General features: G+C 37.1%; 1 protein-coding gene across 7 annotated transcripts in view; it reads left to right on the top strand.

The window, feature by feature from the left end:
• The window catches only part of chchd3a (coiled-coil-helix-coiled-coil-helix domain containing 3a), an 87,793-nt gene that overhangs the window by 35,255 nt on the left and 34,077 nt on the right, over window positions 1-18,461 (top strand). For 3 of the 7 annotated variants that reach the window (XM_048154439.1, XM_048154444.1, XM_048154442.1), the window contains one exon: window positions 18,075-18,089. The exons of 3 other annotated variants lie outside the window; for them this stretch is intronic. In XM_048154439.1, the coding sequence (XP_048010396.1) occupies window positions 18,075-18,089 (15 nt within the window). The remainder of the gene's footprint in view (window positions 1-18,074; window positions 18,090-18,461) is intronic. One more of the 7 variants, XM_048154440.1, reaches the window with a different exon arrangement.

Genomic DNA, 18,461 nt, shown 5'->3' with positions numbered 1-18,461 from the left:
CGCAATCTCCAAATCATCGATCAAAGCGTGCTAACGTTTTAGGACAGGTCGATGGTATATAAATCATGCCCGAACGTTAGCGTTTGTCAATCAAGCCAAACCGTCCATTTAGAAACCGAGAAATTTGGAGGCCGATCTCTCAGGTTGACGCGCGAGCTGGCTTGACTTAAGTTTTCGTGAGGATATAGTTTATGGACTGTTTTGATTTCGGTAATTACATCTAGAAAGGTAAAAGCAGTGATGACATATATAATAGAGATATCTGAAAGCGAAACGAAAGTGATATTGGCCTCGTCCAGTGGGGAGGACGCACGAGAGGAGACCTGCGCATTTAATTGGTATGTGTAGCTATACTGTAATACTGCATTTACAATGCTTATCAGTGGCATGCACTTTGATCGTGAAAGTGAAAGTGCCCTTTGCGGTCACATCACATCATTTAAATCTTGTTAACATTAGTTAATGCACTGTAAACCAGCATGAACAAACAATCAACAACTGTATTTTTTAATAACTAACATTAACAAAGATGAACTAATACAGTATGTATTGCTCATGGTTAGTTCATGTTAATACATTATCTGATGTGTAATAAATGAACCTTATTGTTAAGTGTGTATTGTAAACTCATGTAGCCCATATTTTGTAGACCACGTTAATAAAAACGTATGTTGTTCTAGAACATATTTTGAGTTGATATCCAAAAAAATCATTTTTACAGATGGAAAAAAAAACAGGCAGTATAGACATTATTATAATATTATAGCCGATATAATTAACCAACTTAGTTTTCTTACAGTCAACTTACTGTTGCAAGTGAAATTAGTCATTGAGCTTTGTTGATATGCTTCAGTGTCACTATAATTGTCAATTCAGTTACTGAGGGAGTGACTTTAAAAGAAGCTTTTTTGTGACAATTTTTTTTATATTTAATTTAAATCATTGGTTTTTTTAATGACAAAAACAAAATAGTTTTTCAGTTATCACGACTGTTATAACACTGGTTATTCAATAAACACATATTACTGTTACTAAACTCTGCTCAAAATAAATTTAAATTCTAAATTGAACCATATCGTGATACGTATCGTATCGTGGCTTTAGTATCGTGATGCGTATCGTATCGTGACATTGTTGGTGATACACAGCCCTAGCGTACACCCCGACTGTTACGTAACAGTCGGTGTTATGTTGAGATTCGCATGTTTTTCGGAGGTCTTTTAAACAAATGAGATTTATATAAGAAGGAGGAAACAATGGAGTTTGAGACTCACTGTATGTCATTTCCATGTACTGAACTCTTGTTATTTAACTATGCCGAGGTAAATTCAATTTTTTAATCTAGGGCACCTTTAAAAGAAAACGAACACAAAATAAAACAGTTAAAATTCATTATTGTGGTAATTGATAAATGTGCACTTAGTACATTTTTTCTTTATATTTTCAATATTGCAGTCATCTTGAACTTAATCTTAATATACTGATTATTATTAATTTTTTGACTACTTATATGACTGAAGTCATCATTTCATGAGAATGTACATGATTTTAATCTTTTTAATAAAACAGTATTACTTTAATTTTAGTTGACAGTTTGAACTATGGCTGAACTTTTTTTTTTCCCCCCTCTGATCTCAAATTGAGTTTTCTGCTTCCACAATCAGCTCTACCTATTAGAGTCTGCAGATGTTTTTATTTGATGGTTGGATAGGCTGCAGACGCCACTTCAGTTAAGCTTGTATTTCAAGAGCACAAATGGCCCTTTCCCCAACCTCTCTCTCTTCTTTTCTACGGCCTTCAAATAGTGCCAGCCATAGCATGCGCCCCTCTTGCAAATCTGCATGCTTCAAACGCTGTTACATTTTAGATACAGCTGACTGGCCCTGACTGATAATACCCCGCAATTTAATTTCCCAGGTATTAAAGAGGACTTGCTGGTTTTTGAATTGGATGTACTTGTTGGTGGTATTTGGGGAGGACAGAAAAAAAAAGTTTTTTCCCATCTTTACCTTGCACAAGAGGTCTGAGAAATGAGTTTTCTTCATGTTTTTAGTCTTAAGTGAGATAAAAAGGATGTTTTGTGTGTCTCCTGCATTATGAATGGAAATGTGTTAGTGTTTATAGTTGGTGTTTCTCATGCGAATGTGCTGATAAATTTGTGTACCTTTTGGAAAAATCCATAAGATTTTCAGCATTTTAATAGATAACATATGTTTACATATATATCCTACAAGACAAAATAATACCTCAGTTTACACCATCCTGTTCAAATGTTTACATAACCTTGGTTCGTAATCTTGTTTTGCCTCCTCGAGCATCAATGGCTGTTTGCAGCCTTTTTGTAATGGTGTAGGAGTTGTCCTGAGTTGTACTGTAGGGATGATTAAAAATGTGAAAAGCATGCTACAAAACCGAAGAACTTGGTGGACCTGTAGGATTTTTGTTTATGGTATCAAAAATGGAGAAACTATAGACTCACAAATGTCTACAAACAGTCTCTGATTCTTGGAAATCTATTAGGAATTAAGGGTATGTAAGCTTTAGAACAGGATAATTTGTTTGAATTAAAATTATTAAGAAAGAATGTAAATAAGTTATTTTGAGTAACATTGAAAATTTTTGTATATTTTTTATATTGGCAGTGCTATTGTATTTATATATTTTCTAGCATTATTTTGAGTTTTTCATGTACATCTCAACATCCCAACATTTTATATCAAATAGCTTTATTGTGGCAGTACATGTGAACTAGGATCGACTGTATGTACCAACTATGGATGCTATTTGTAAATGCATGTGTTTTAGATTTATGGTAATCTAAGACTAACCATATATGTTGATCATGTGAATATGTGGGTGTGTGGATGGCTAGTTTCATTTTCAGTAAATTAGGTGCGTAACGTACAATCCCGCTTCTTGTGTGTGCTTTTCGGTGTCTGTTTTCTCTCGTCTCCTTCTCGGCTTGGGCTCCCTGCTGATTCCCCCTTGTTCACTGAGTTCTGTAGCCTTTGCTGCCCACCTGCAGTGCCAGTGTTCTGAAACTAGCCCTAATTGGCTGGGTCTTCGGTTGGCACCGGTGCCCGGCGCTCACCCCGGCAGCTAATTGGCTCAGCCGGCCGCCCGTTTCCACGAGCTTCGGGCAGGGTTGGATTGATGGATGGCAGCAGGTGTCAGGAAAGCTGCTTTCTGACAGAGCAGCTTGTGAAGTCAATTTACAGCCCAAAAGGCAACGGGAGGGTTTCTGCATGTAGCCGTGCCTCTAGAGAGAGAAGGTATTTGAAAACACTGCTATTTTTAGACCTCATTTTAAATCTTGAAACTGACTTCCCCAGTTATATAAAATGAAAAAAAAAAAAATCACTTTCTTGGCGAAGGTGGCAGAGCTCCAGACAGATTGAAATAAGTGGGATATAGCTGTTATGATCTGGGCTTTCGTTATCCAGAGCCCTAATCCTTGATTATCACACTTCATTACGAGCGTAGATTTGCAATTAAAGTTCGCCGGAAGCGTTGTGATCGGTACAATTAACAAAGGTGTATTTTGACTTGGTACTGAGGTGAAGGACACTAAATTAAAGGAAAAAAAGTGGAACATTGACATAAAAATGAAGAATAAAGTATCTGTAGTAGTCGGTTTATTGCAGAGATTGCTGAAATACTTGATTCTGATTGGTCAGTTTTACAATCCTGTGCATAAATATTTTGTATAATGACCACAAGACTTTTTTTTGATCGTTTTTACTGTTCTTGTTTTTCTGCTCTGGAGTCTCTCTTTCTCACATAAAATAATTTAACTCGAATCAATATTTCAAGTCCATTCATTAATTAATTTAATTGGTAAGTAGACATTTAATAAGTAGGATAATGTACACTCAGACGGTCATTATAGCAAAATAAACCCTTTCAGGGTGATTTAAGACCCCTGCTCCCCCATCTGGGTTCATTTTGTGGTAACGACCGGCCAACTGTACATTATCCCTTGCTAAATTTACATAGTAAACATGATTGAACATGCGTCTTTGGGTGAAAAGGGCGGTACTCGGATGTGAATGGACCAGTTCATGAGGCTTCTCCAGATGGACAAATGCCATAATTAGATTTCCACTAATGCCCATATTGACATTGGCTTTATTCACCCTTGATTCATTCTTTGTGGACTTGCTGCTACCAGCTGCCTCAGTTTCATTTTGTTTATTTGTCTGCATTTGCAAAATAGGAAAAAAACATATTTTTTGCAAATGAAGACAACACTTTCCACAGTGAATTGAGGCACACTGATAATTGCTCAGAGTGTGGTGAGAGCACAGCCCCGCTGTTTATCTGCCTTTAATTGGGAAGGTGCCCAAATGTGAGCACAGAGAGAGCGGCCACGTGGGAGTTACTGTCCTGCCACCGGTCACAGATCTGCAGTAGAATCTTTTAGCGCAATCTAAATTCTAACTCCCACTTTGTGTGTGTGTGCGAAATAGTAATTCTCAGAATAACCTGGAATAAATTCTGAAATATATTTGTTTGCAGAAGTTATGAGGGCTTTAGTGTGTTGCTGTGCAGTTGCAAATTTGTTTTGGGTGGTTTCCAACTCTGAATTTCTATGATAGGGGTCTTCAATAGGGTCTGTCATTTGTTTGATCTCAAACACATTTTTGCGTAAGAATTACATTCAACAAAATTATGCAATTAAGTTAACTTCAAACAAAGCAGTATACCAGTGATCCTGACTCTGCCCACACTGCTAAAAGTGGCATTTAGATGAATATGTGCTGCTCGCTTTCCTCTCAATAACAAAGTAAACGCACAATAAAAATGACAGCAGTGAGAAAGCGGCATTTAAGAACGTGTCTGAACCTAGCGATGTGGATATGCTTGCATTAGCTCTGCGGTTCTGTACTCCCGTCATGTTCATTTATATACAACTTTCTAAAATATATATTGCTTTAAAGCAGCAGTTGTACAATATTACACATGAAAAAACAGTGTCAGTTTCAATTACAGTTGACCCTTCTCCGGGAGTTTGATTGACAGGCAATCTGACCAATCATGCCGCTAAATTTGCCATTTTGTAAAACTTAAAAAATGGTGTTTATTGATGTCTTTCTGAGGTTGAAACAACATACCTTCTAATATTAAAGGGTTAGTTCACCCAAAAATGAAAATTCTGTCATTTATTACTCACCCTCATGCCGTTCTACACCCGTAAGACCTTCGTTGATCTTTGGAACACAAATTAAGATATTTTAGTTGAAATCCGATGGCTCCGTGAGGCCTCCATAGGGAGCAATGACACTTCCTCTCTCAAGATCCATAAAGGTACAAAAAACACCTCTAAATCAGTTCATGTTTGTTCAGTGGGTCAATATTAATATTATAAAGCGACGAGAATATTTTTGGTGTGCAAAAGAAACAAAATAACGACTTATTTAGGGATGGCCGATTTCAAAACGCTGCTTCAGGAAGCATCGGATCATAGCCAGAACCGGGAACACTTCCCATAACACCTGATGTACTCGCTACATCATAAGAAGAATGGCGTCTATGCTAATATTAGTCTCTTTGATTATTAGAAGGTTTACCGTAGTCTGCCAGATCCAGGCCTATCCAGATCCAGTGTCATCTAAACTATCCCCTGCGAAGGCCTCCTTCCCTTTCCTTTCCCTATGTATAGAAAAAACGTTATTAAATGAATGAAACGACAAATAATTATGTATTATGTGGGCCAGACAAGTAATATTGCAATGTCACTTTGTAAAAAAGATTAAGATACCTATAGACTAAACACGTAAATGAATGGCAAGAACGCATTAAAAGTCTTCTGTTTTCAGTTAAAAAGGTGTCATTTACGTCATTTAAGCGGCCCCTAAGTTAATAATTAATGATTTTTTACCAAGGAAGCAATTCAATCAAAAACTTACTTTAGCTCAATAATAACTTTTTCCTAGAGCTGCTATAAAGCCAAAATAATCTATATCCATTAATTTTCCTATTATCACTGTGTAGCTGCTTTGAAACAATCTGTATTGTAAAAAGCGCAATGAAAATGACTTGACTTGACTAAAGGTCCACAAAATGGTATTTATTATTTGAATTTCTTAAAAAAATGACAGTTTGAAAGCTGAAACTTTGTTTCACACCAAAAGTAACCTGCTCCGTCTTGTCTGTTTGCTTGTCGGACAAAGCCAGTACCTAAGTGAGTGCCAAAAACAGTAACTAAGGTGGACGGGTCTTTGCGAAGGGTCAATTACAACTTTAATTTCTACTATAAAGCAGCTCTCCAGTGCTTGAACTTTTCTTAAAAGTTTGCTTGGGTAAACAGATCTCCAGAAACAAACTTTGTTTTGGCTTGATTTTTTTCAAAATCATGTCACACCAGTTCATTCATTGTTTTCACCTGAAGGGCCTTTATTCAGTGCAAGTCAAGGTTTTTTTTAACAAGCACCACTAATAAAACACTATAGAGGTGGTGTATTATTTAAGAAGCTACATTTCACCACACCGACGTAGTCTACAGATGTCTCTCTGATCATCGCAAGTGATAAAGGAGAAAAGGCCAGTTATTGTAGACAGAAATGGTCAAACAAGGCTCACCTTGAACTGCCATGGAAATAAAGTTGACTGGGAGATACCAAGGGCAGCCCTCCTTTACCCAGAAGGCCCCAGCGGACATGAATATGTAAACAGCTCCATCTCGTTACAGTACTGCGTGACTGAGGTCATACATACAGAAGTCATGCGGTCACCATCAGCAGGAAATCCAAAGTCAACTGCATGTCTGAAGGGCAACCACACTTCTCTTTCTCTCAATTATGTATCTCGGTTTTTACCTTGACCCTCTCTCTGTCTTTGTCTCTCTCTCTTTCGCTCTCCCTCTCTTATTTGTTCCCTCATTCCCTTGAGGGAGAACTTTATTCCAAAGGCAATTGTTCAGCCTTTCAGGTCCCTCCGTGTGTCCTCTAGTTGGATATTAGAGAGTGGAACACTCTTTTGTTTTGTCCTGGATATCCGCTCTATTGTCTACCTCTGCTCCTCTCTGTCTGCAGGGGTGTCTCTCTCCTCTTTATTCAGCTGTTCTCTCTTGGTGGTAATAGATGGCTTAGCCCTCCTTAGAGACTGCTCTCCATGAACGTGACTGATGATTTGATTTCCCCATGGTTTTACCCATATGGCCGCAGCAGAGATAACACAAGCTGAAAAGTGCTTTAGCCATCAGTTAATACCTCGGGCTGCTGATCAGTCAATTAATCAAACTGTGTGATCAGGTTGGTCCGAGCTTGACCCGTAGACTGACAGCTGGCCTGGCACAGACAGCGACATGGGCTCTAAACCTCAATGACACATACAGCCGTTTAGCATATGGGAAAATTGGGATACATTCAAACCACCAGTGAAAGTGCCAAATTTTGTGCTTACATTCAACATTTTTGTGTTGAACATTGTAGTGTTGTCACGATACTGGAATTTTCAACTTCGAAAAATCAACTTCAAAAATATCAATATTCGATACCATTTTCGATTCCATGGGGAAAACTGCCATATATACCTCCATACAGATAATTTGTTATCATCTCGTAATTTTTTGATAATTTGGGTAATTTTGTTGCAATAGCTTACACACAGCACAGGGAGGCTTTATTTGAACCGTTGAACTAAATTTACAAAAAAAAACAAAAAAACAAGTAAACAGTAATTAAATAAGAACAAATAAAAAAATGCCAAACAATAGCACAAATAAATACAATAGAATAAAGAGACAAATGATATAAACATGGCTTTAAGTTTTTCAGGTTGGTCTAACAGTAGTATTCAGGTAAATGCTACAGAAATTAAAGTAATCAATGTAAAATAACACTGGATAGTCTTCATTGTAAAATAATTCAGATTAATGCTTACAATTAAAGTTACAAAAGTTATTAAGTGAGTAAGTGAGCAGTGAGGAATTTTTCTCTTTGTCTTTTGTTCTTTGATTAACATGACAGACAGCAGCAGGTTTATTAGGCTGCTGTCACTTTAAGAGCTTATGCACGGATCCAATATACTGTTAACTCTCTGAGGTCTGAAAACGTGCCGGCGCGTTTTGCAGGATTTTTTTCACATTGCAGCAAAACAGACTTAAAATACTCTGTCATTTCTTGTCATAGAGACATAAGTAATATATCAATTGAAACTATAGAATGTCTTCTTTTATTTGTGTACACTCAGAGTAAAAACACAATGTTGTGCTTTTTGTAAAATAAAGAAAACTAACATGATGCGTGATCTCTCCTCTCCCTCTGAACGAAGTCCAATCTGATAGTTCTCAGAAAATGAACTGTAACTTATGAATACTAATGACAAAAAAAATGACACTTACGTCTAAAGAAACGTTGAAATGTCAGGTTTTAAATCATGCAAGTCAAATCGAAAACAAACATTCTGTGTTTATGTAATCTGTATGAAAAGAGAGCCATGTCAGAAGTCTGTGATTCAGCTCATTATCCGCTAATGCGGCCACGCCCACGGAGCCAGCGCTATTCAGAGGCAAATTCAGAGGCAATACATGCATTCATCGTCTCAATCGTGTATTTATTGTCTTGAAAAGTGTTTATTTGGATGTTAAAGCCATGGTTAGCGATCTCTAGAAGACATGCCGTTAGTTCCTAGTTCCTTTTCTTCTTTATATGAATTTGTGGCCTAAAGGTGTACAGCGAGCACCCTCCGGCTGCAAGTATGAATTGAAAACACCATTCCTGAAATGTCCTCTTCTTCTTTAGATTAATTTGTGGACTAAAGGTGTACAGAGCGCCCTCCGGCTGCAAGTATGAATTGAAAACACAGTATCCAGCACTCATAGTGATGACAATAAATATTACTTCTCAGTATAGAAAATTGACATAAATATATAAGAATCCATTAATATTTCTCCAAATGTGCATGTTTTTAAGCTAAAAGCCTGTGTGAAATGCCATAGAGGTAACATAATTGTTCAGACACTTTGCATCACAGAAATACATTATATTTTAAAGAATATAATAGAATACCATTATTTTAAATTGTAATAATATTTCACAGTATTGCTGTTTATGATGAGCTGAGACATTATTACAGAGGGTTTTTTTCACAGCCTACCTGACTGAAAGGCCTCATTTATATGCAAGTCATTTCAGGTCATTATTATGTGATTCTTTTGTCTTCTCAGGTGTAAATGGCCCAGTATTCATGCAGATTCACGCCTCCACGCATACTGTGTTTCTTGACAAAAAGTGTCTTACAAAAACTAAATCAATATATTGTTTTATATGAAGGAGTAGGCAGCATAATTTTTACATAATTCTGAAGAAAAAACTCTAGTCTACAACCTCCAATACCCAAAAGTCTTGTGAACACAGATTTAATATACTTTTTTTGGCCTTATTTCAGTGACTTAAGTTTTTTGTTTTTTCAATAACCACGCATAAACATTGACACTTGTGTCATTAATATGTTTATGAACAACTGAAAAAAGCACAAATGTCAGGGCATGTCAAAACTTCTCCAAGCCCCAAATCAGCCTCAGACTCCAGAGGGTTAAGCAACATGCATTTTCTCTCAATTATTTACGTTCCAAAACTTACTGCATTTACTTGAATACTGGAATTTTGATATACTTTTGTATGTATTTGACCGATTAAGCACAATAAGTCACAAAAAAGACGTCAATTTTGTACTCGCGAGCTATTTGAGAGGCGGCTTTATGAGAGCACCACTTATATAGAGTATACTATTGGTGCACACACTTTTGGTGTGAGTGCGAAACCTGCAGGAATGAGTAAAATTATGCAAAATTATATTATATTGACAACACTACTACACTGTATAAATAATACACAGATATTTTTATTAAAGGTATAAACATTTAAAAAGGTATTATATATAATTTATCAATATAGTAATTATTGAAATTGTAAATACTTTTTAAATGTATTGTTTTATTATTTAATTTTTTTTTACAAATATATCATTGAGGTCTAACACCTCACCATCACATAACAGACTGTTTTTGCTGTCCTTCATTTTATGGCAAGGGTAAATTAAGCATGTAATTTTGCAGAATGTCACATTAGATTTATGTAAAAAATGAATATTGACCTGGCTGTTTATGCTTGTCACATTATCAAATAAATAAATACATTCTGTTTATTTCTACATATAAAAAAAGTGGGATGGATGTGTCACATGAGGAAAACTAATTTTGGCCTAATTAATTAATTAATTTTTCTTGATAAAATGCTTGTTTGGTTATATTTGGTAGTCCGATGACTTGTTTTAAACAGACTAAGGCAGTTGGTCAGATTAGAATACACAATATTTCAATGACAATATTCCTCGACCAGACACTAATTTTGATATATCTGTCTATGAGCGTATCTGGTGACTTTGTCAAATCATATAGATCGGACGGAGATGCTTCTTGACAGGTGGACAGAGGAGCGTGTGCATGCTTGTGTGTTTTAGGGCATTGGATCGATCATGGTGTCAAAGTACCAGGTCGTTCGTAGAGTGGGGGTCTGGACGTAGGGCACCAAGTGTGATTGGGAAATCTTTGTATCTGGTCCCTTTAATAGTAAAGGACATGCCTTCTGGTTCACTGCTAATTTGATCTTTGCTCACAGAAAATGAGGCCTGGACACTGGCTGGACAGTTAATTTTTTTCCCCCTGTCTCAGTAGAGGACATGTCCAGTCCTACACAGGGGGCCGTCAACTCCTTCTGCCTACGCAAGAATGACCTCTGACCTCTGTTCAGCATCCCTCTCAATTACCCACTGACCCTTCCTGTCATAGCAGCACAGACTGCTGGGTAATACGCTGCTTTTCCAAACACCTTTTAGCAGGATGCGATCTCAGGGGGGTCAATGGATTATCCCGTGTGAGGAACATGGTTAGTTTGAAACCGTGTGAAATCTTCAAGGACTACCTTATTTGCATGATGTCATGCATAAATTGACCTTGTTAAAGGTACGTTTAGGTTTTTATCAGCTTTGATCCCCTGGAAACAGTGTGACAGGAAATTAATCATCATATTTTTTTAGAAGCCTCCCTTAAACTCAAGCTCTCGGTTTCCAACCACGCTTAACTGCTCATACAATCGCACATCTTTTTCCTTCAACATACACATCTACACTCTCTCATTATCACTTTTATTCTCATTCTTCTCAGTGCCAATTAGATCTGAACAGGCTGGCTGTGACCCGACATTTGGCCTTTGGCCTGTGCCTGCTGGATGGGTGAACTCCTGGCACACTGAGAGTTTGTTCTGGCAACTGAGTTCCTGGTGATGGATGCCGGGGCCTGAGTAGCTCTGACCTTGTTCGGTTTGGCCGTCGAAGGTCATGGTGAAAGAGACAACATTTTTAACAAAGAGCTTTGATTTGTTGTCATATGTGTGGGTCTCTGCGGGCAATGCTTGTGAGTGTTTTTTACGCTTCATTAAGACGAGGCAAAGCACAAACCTTACCCAACTTGAGCTGCCTAAATGATGACAAAGCAGGTGAAATGTAGAGCAGAAATGGAGGTAGAAGGATGGAAATATAAAGAATGAGGGATGTTTTAAAATATCTCCCTGACACAGCACATGCTTTTACCTGTTATGTCAGTATGTTCTGCATGAGCTCAAACTCTGCAGCACTTGGCTAATTAAAAACATTGCTCTTCTTAATTATTCATCTGCAGCTAATTGATATTCAGCAAGACACTTTTCTTTCTAAACGACCCGTTTAATTTGACCATGGGGTCTGCTGCGCTGATGCCGAAGTCATCCTGCCATGCGAGAGTGGAGATTGTGTGGGAAGAAGCGAGCTTGCAATTAGTACAAAGTTTTTGACGCATTATATCTGTCTACGTTTTTTTTTTTTTTTTTTTGGAGTTAGAGAGCTGGAGGAAATGCGGCCCATCTGTTGCTTTGGGCTGTGCTGAATTCTCGCTTAGCGGATACGACATGATAAATGTCACTGGGCATCTGTTTTTATTGCTCATCTCACAAAAGATTCCTTTGTTGATAGTGTTTGGTCGTGTCTTTAAAAGAATAGTTTAGATTATAGTCAACTTAATGTCTATCTGTAGCAATCTGGGCGTCTGGCTAGTACTTTAATGTGTATAAACAAATTGGAAATGCATTTACAGTTATTTCATTTTTGTTGATGGTCTTATTGTGATATGTATCGTGAAAAGCGCTATACAAAATAAATGTGAATTGAATTGAATTGAATTGAATTATTGTATTGTGCAAAGACATTAGATTGAAAATAACCCAGAATATTCCTTTGAGTCATGCCATAGAGTTTTTTTTATTTTTTTTTTCATAATGCAAATATTGTCTCAGGGATTTTAATGGGTCATATATTATGAGAAATCAAATGTTCCTTGACCTTTTGAAATAAAATGGTTCGCTGTACTCTGAAATCAGAACTCAGAACTTTCTTCACTGTGGAAAATAATACAATTTATCAAACTAAGCAAACTTGTTCTGAACTACTAACATTAAAAGTCAGCACAACTTCCCACATTCACAGATCAGCAGTGTCATTTTGGTATTCAAACCTTCGCACAGAGTCATAGGGAAGTATAAAGTTTAATTTGGACTATTATTCAGATACTTCTATTCTTAAACATCAGGGAAAAAAAAAAAAAAAAAAAAAAAAAAAATATATATATATATATATATATAGTAAATAATGTAGGTCTTCCCCCGACTAAAGAGTTTTCTAGTCGACTAGTAGTCATTAATTTATGTCATTAGTCGACTAATCGCACGTTTATATTAATTTAAAGTGCCCCTATTAAGGAATTTGAAAGGTTCCTAATTTTGTTTTGGAGGTCTCCTACAATAGGTTTAGATGCATCAAAGGTCAAAAAACGCTTTCATTTTCTCATAATATACATTGCATATCACCACATTGTTCAATAATCATCAAACGACTCAATGGATGAATCAGTCTTTCTAAATCCCTCCTTTCCGAGAGCCTGCTCTGCTCTGATTGGCCAGATGGCCCAGTCTGTTGTGATTGGTCTACCGCTTACAGCGCAAGTCGGAAACAAACAACCATTACCATAACTGATTCATCTCCGGAGGCCTTCGGAGCTCAGCGATTGTACACCTTGTAAAGACAATAATGATGGCATTGATTTTACCATATCAATCTTAACACGAGTCCGATGACGAAACATTGGAAGAAATAGTTATTCGACCCCAAGCCTCCATCACAAGAACAACGTGAGTTTCTACTCTACTCAGATTGAGGTACAATATGAGATATAATTCCTCACTATCAGCATTAACAAGTGTATGTCCATCAACAAACCGATGTGTATATTTCTAAATTATTGTGGTGCGCATGTGGGAACTGTATTATTAACTGTATCAATAACGGTCAATACATTATTCCAGCACTAACGTGAATGACTGATTTAACATTAAAGTTTGTAAAACAAATCTTGCCCCATCCTTTATCATTACTCAAAGTGGTAAGAACGACAGACAATCTGTATTAATGGACACAGTTTTAGGTAATAGTGGCCAACAGCTGATTAGCAGAAGTATTTCAGAAAGACAGTAATAAAGTGAGTTAGCTGGTTAGCCAGAGACATACACAATATAGCTAAAACACAAAACTATGTATTTAGAACACTCTGTATAAAATACATCAATAATTAATCACACTTGCTGTTATCCACTCGAACAAGCTACAGCGTTTGGGGTTTCAAGTTTTCATGGGATGTCCATGCAGAACTTAGGCAGGCATATTTGATGACAGTCAAATGTTTGGATTCCCTGCCCGACATAGGCGACTATACCACAAGGACCCGCCGTTAACTATCTGTCCCTTATTGACTGTGTGACTTCGCCACTTCCTGAGGACTTTTTTTTTTTTGTGCGACTAACTGACTAATAAAATCTTGGTCGACTAGGATAAGTGTCTGAAGTTTGTTTAATTTTAGCAATCATTTCAGTTTGATCTAAACAGCATAAGCTGTACATTTCAATATAGATTATTTTGTGAATTAGACGCAATGTCATGCAGGATTTTCAAATGGACTGAACAAATGGAATGGAGCTCACTATAGCGCTAACTATATTGGGCCTTAGAGAAAATAAACAATGATAGTTTCTCTTTAAGCTCACTTTTCTTCAGATGGGTTGTCACCAGTTTGTTAAAAAAAATCTATTGTAGAACAGTTGGATTGCAGTTTGCTATGGGTCTCTCTCTCTCTCTCTCTCCATCCAGGCACGTCATGAGAGGTGTGACTTCTTGTATGATAAATCGCTCTCATTGTCCTCCCTCCCATCCTCCCCATTTCTTGTTCTCGGTGTTTGTAGTTTCACTTTTATTTCTCATACTCCCATCCCACTCCCTGTTCTTCATTAGAGGGATAATAGCGAGCAATTGGTCATGTGACTCAGTGGCCTTTGTTAGCAGTGTAATGTGATTATATGACCTGCAGGAGACTGAATGAGTGTGATGTGATGGAAATAATCCTGACAGGCTGTGTGACTGAGCGACGGAGGGCTGCCATATGCCCCCGTGATGCATTGAATGAGAGGGAAAATCCCTGTGTGCACATCGGTGGCAGTGCCTCCCTGTCCTTTAATTGCTCATTGGATACGCTTTCACTGCGTTTGTCTACTGGTCTGTGAATGCAGCTGCTCCGGCTGTGTGTGTGTGTGTTTTCAGGCTGAAGGTCAATGGCGGTAGCTGCATTTTTTTTCCATTGAAAATTTGGAGCCGTAATGTCTCCTTGACTGATTACCCACAATGCTTCTCGCCCACGCAAGGGCCTCGATTGGCTCGCAGACTTGAATGTGTCTGTGTTTATGTGTGAGTGCCGGAGGGGAACAGTGCAGAGGTCAGATTTATTCTGCCAGAGGGTTGGACTGTTTCTGTTGAGGGCTGTGGGTGTTTTTGGAGAGCAGTTCTGTCTTCACTGCTGCAGGTGTGAGACTTGATTAAACTGTTACACACATCCACACGCTTGCCATGGGCCACTAAAAACCTGCCTGAAATGTAAAATCAAAATTGCCATTTTTTATTTTCTTAATGCTTGTTGTTGGTCTCATTGTGAACAATGTACAAAAAAATCCACTGACATCACTTAGGCCACATACATAGGCTATTAGATAATGCTGGCCAGTAGCCAGATAGCTATTTTAAATTTGTTTTAAAGTGGACCTAATATGCCGCTTTTTAAAAGATGTAATATAAGTCTCTGGTGTCCCCAGAATGTGTCTGTGAAGTTTCAACTCAAAATACCCCACAGATCATTTATTTTAGCTTGTCAAATTTGCCTCTATTTGGGTGTGAGCAAAAACATGCTGTTTTTGTGTGTGTCCCTTTAAATGCAAATGAGATGCTGCTTCCGCCCGCTTTCCAGAAGAGGGTGGAGCTTTAACAGCTCGCCTTTCTGTTGCTCAACAATAACAAAGCTGGAGAATCTCACGCTGCCAAAATGACAAGTGTCAGTAACGGTGTTCAGCCTTACATTGTTCAAACCGGAATCGGACACTGATTGAGAGACAAAGAAAAAGTTAAAACTTATAGAATGCAACTTGATGTTATTTATGCTCAAATAGCAACATTACACACTAACTAAAGTTAAAAAAGTGAAATCATAATCACTTTAACCACCCCTTTAACAGACACAACACATTTGGGCTTCATGCTGTTATGTAATGACCACGGTCCAATCCCAAATCCCAGATGGTATAAGCCACTCTTTTATTTTATTTTATTTTATTTTATTTTATTTTATTTTATTTTATTTTATTTTATTTTATTTTATTTTATTTTATTTTATTTTATTTTATTTTATTTTATTTTATTTTATTTTATTTTATTTTATTTTGTTTTATTTTGTTAACAATTGGAAATTTTGTGTGTGTGTAAGTGACAGTTATTTTAGTGTCATTGAAGTAATATTAGTTTTTAATTTATATTTAATTTTTATTAGTTTTCATTGTTTTGCATGATTGTTTTGTTTTTTTAAATGTCCATTTCATTTTTATTAATTTTGATTTTTGGTTCTTTTTGTACATCAAGTTAAACTAAATCAAAATGACAAATGTTGCCTTAGCAGCTAACTGAAATAAAATAAGTTTTTCATTTAAAGGTGCAGTATGTAAGAATTCTGTCTGCTAGAGGTCGCTAGAGGCCTATTCAAAACAAAGGCGTAGCTTGATGACGTTTGAGCGTGGAATCTTGGGACATGTGGTCTTTACCTAAACGGCCGGTGCAAAAGAATTGGGATAGGACTCGGGAAGGAATGTTAATGGATGCGATTATTAACGTTACTGTAGTATGAAGCAGAGCAGGACCAAATGTTGTTGTGGGAGCTGAACGAGGCCACTGGAACATACGCCTCACGAGCAGCAGAACTTTTATTATGCCACAGTCGCCTGCGCTGCTTCCACTTTTCCGGTCAATCGTATGAGGTAACGCAGCTCTGTTATCATTAGATACATTTGAGTGTGTTCAAATTGTTATAACGTTACTCTGTGCATTCGCTCTGTGGCTGCTGTGAGACACTTGTTAAACACTGCAGTAAGAGAGATCGATTTTAGAATATCATATTAAATGCTGGATAGCTTGTGTTGATAAATGGCATGCAATTAATTTTAAAATGTATTGTATGATGGAGAAAATACTGTATTACTGTTGCTAAAAATAAAGCTGCATCTGATTATGCTATGTTAGCTATTTGACAAAATAGTGTTTTCCTCTGAGGCATGATAAAGCATGGTACTCGCAAAAAATCAAGAAAATTTAATATTAAACAATAAGACTAAACGTGTTGAGCTATATAACATCAATTAGTTTTCTGTCTATAAATATATCAAAACAGTTGTTCCCTTGTCTATTAAAATGTGTAATATATTAAAGCGTCTTTGGTGTTTCCATGGTTTCTACAAAATAAAACCGGAAACCGAGGGTAACGCGGGTATGACGCAATTGACAGGCGACTTTTCTCATGATTTACAAATAGTTGTAAACATTTGGAAAATGGCAAGTACTCAAGTGAACAAAATATATAACACTGGCCTAGTGGTTTTTGGAAATAGTACTGCAAAAATATTACACATTGCACCTTTAATGTAACTTTTTTTGTGGGGTCAGTTAATCATAAAAATCCTGGTAAGAGGATGAAAATGCTAAATTAGCAGTGTTTTGCTCATACTTTCGTTTTATTAAACTTTGTAAAATATTAAACTTTGCCTGAAAACTCTAAACTCTAAAAGTCGCACATATGATTCATTAGATTTGAGTTTTTTTGGAAGAGCAAGCCATAAAATGTTTGGGGAAAAAATCCTGTAGACTTACATTGAAGGATTGAACCAAACAACATTTAGCGACCATAATATCAGATACTTGGGGATCAATGGTTTTAATTTGGGTAAGCAAGCAACCGACTAGAAAACCACCTAGCAACATGAAAAAAACAACAACTCATAATACCTTTGCAACCACTTATCAATGCCCTGACAATAACCTTTAAGGCCCAAGCAAAAAGCAAGCAACAGTTTTTTACAGCAAAATGTAGTTTCAATAATGCCACATGGTGAAGTTACCTTTCCCATTACAAAACGAATGAGAAATTTGCATGTACATCTGTGAGAAGATGAAAAAGTTTAATTTTCTTTGGGATTATTAACACTTCTTAGTGACCTAGAAATCACGGCAGACTTACCTGCGGGTTTATATATGCACAAGTCTGTGAGAAGTTCATCAGCGGCACAGGCCTCCATGAGCACTGGAGTTAAGCTCTGATGGAGATCGCTCCGCTCTGATTAGATTTAGATTAGATCAGATTTTCAGGGTTTAGATTTTAGATGAGATTTGTTGTGAAGAGCTTCTTCTCGCCTTGCGACAGTGTTTGATAACACAGAGCTGAACGTGCCATCTCTGTGTCCCTGCACTACAGCAACTCCCCGCTGCTTCACACTGCAGTCTCTGTGTGTCTGTGTGTGTGTGCTTCAGCCTTTGAATACTGAATATAATTATTATAGGAACTTCGTCGTTAAATTGCTGTTCTCTCTCTCTTTCTTTGTCCTTTTCTTTCTGCTCCCTCACTCCAGCAGATGGAGAGAAAGGTAAGGCACGAGAGGTTTGATTTATACATCCCATATCTGTCTCAACCTGCTTCCTGCTGCAGTACTGCATGCCTAAATAGACTATACCTCTCTCTCTCTTTCTGTGATTTACTGCTGAAATTGTTTCTAATCATCATTTTTCTTTCATTTGATGTCATCATGCCATTGTGTTTGTACACCAGCGCAAAAATTATTTTTCATTCTTGTTTCATTGTTGGAGCCACATTATTTAAATGCACAATGGGACACTTTTGTTTACAAAATAAATTAATCATGGCTAAATGTGAATTGCTCAATTGCTGAGAACTTTTGCATGATGTTGCATACACGCTGCTGCATGTTAGTTTAAAGGTCCCGTTCTTCGTGATCCCA

The sequence above is a fragment of the Megalobrama amblycephala genome, linkage group LG14, assembly GCF_018812025.1.
Source record: "Megalobrama amblycephala isolate DHTTF-2021 linkage group LG14, ASM1881202v1, whole genome shotgun sequence".
NCBI lineage: Eukaryota > Metazoa > Chordata > Actinopteri > Cypriniformes > Xenocyprididae > Megalobrama > Megalobrama amblycephala.
Note: the sequence above shows the minus strand (reverse complement) of the source record. Positions and strands in the feature narration are given on the sequence as shown.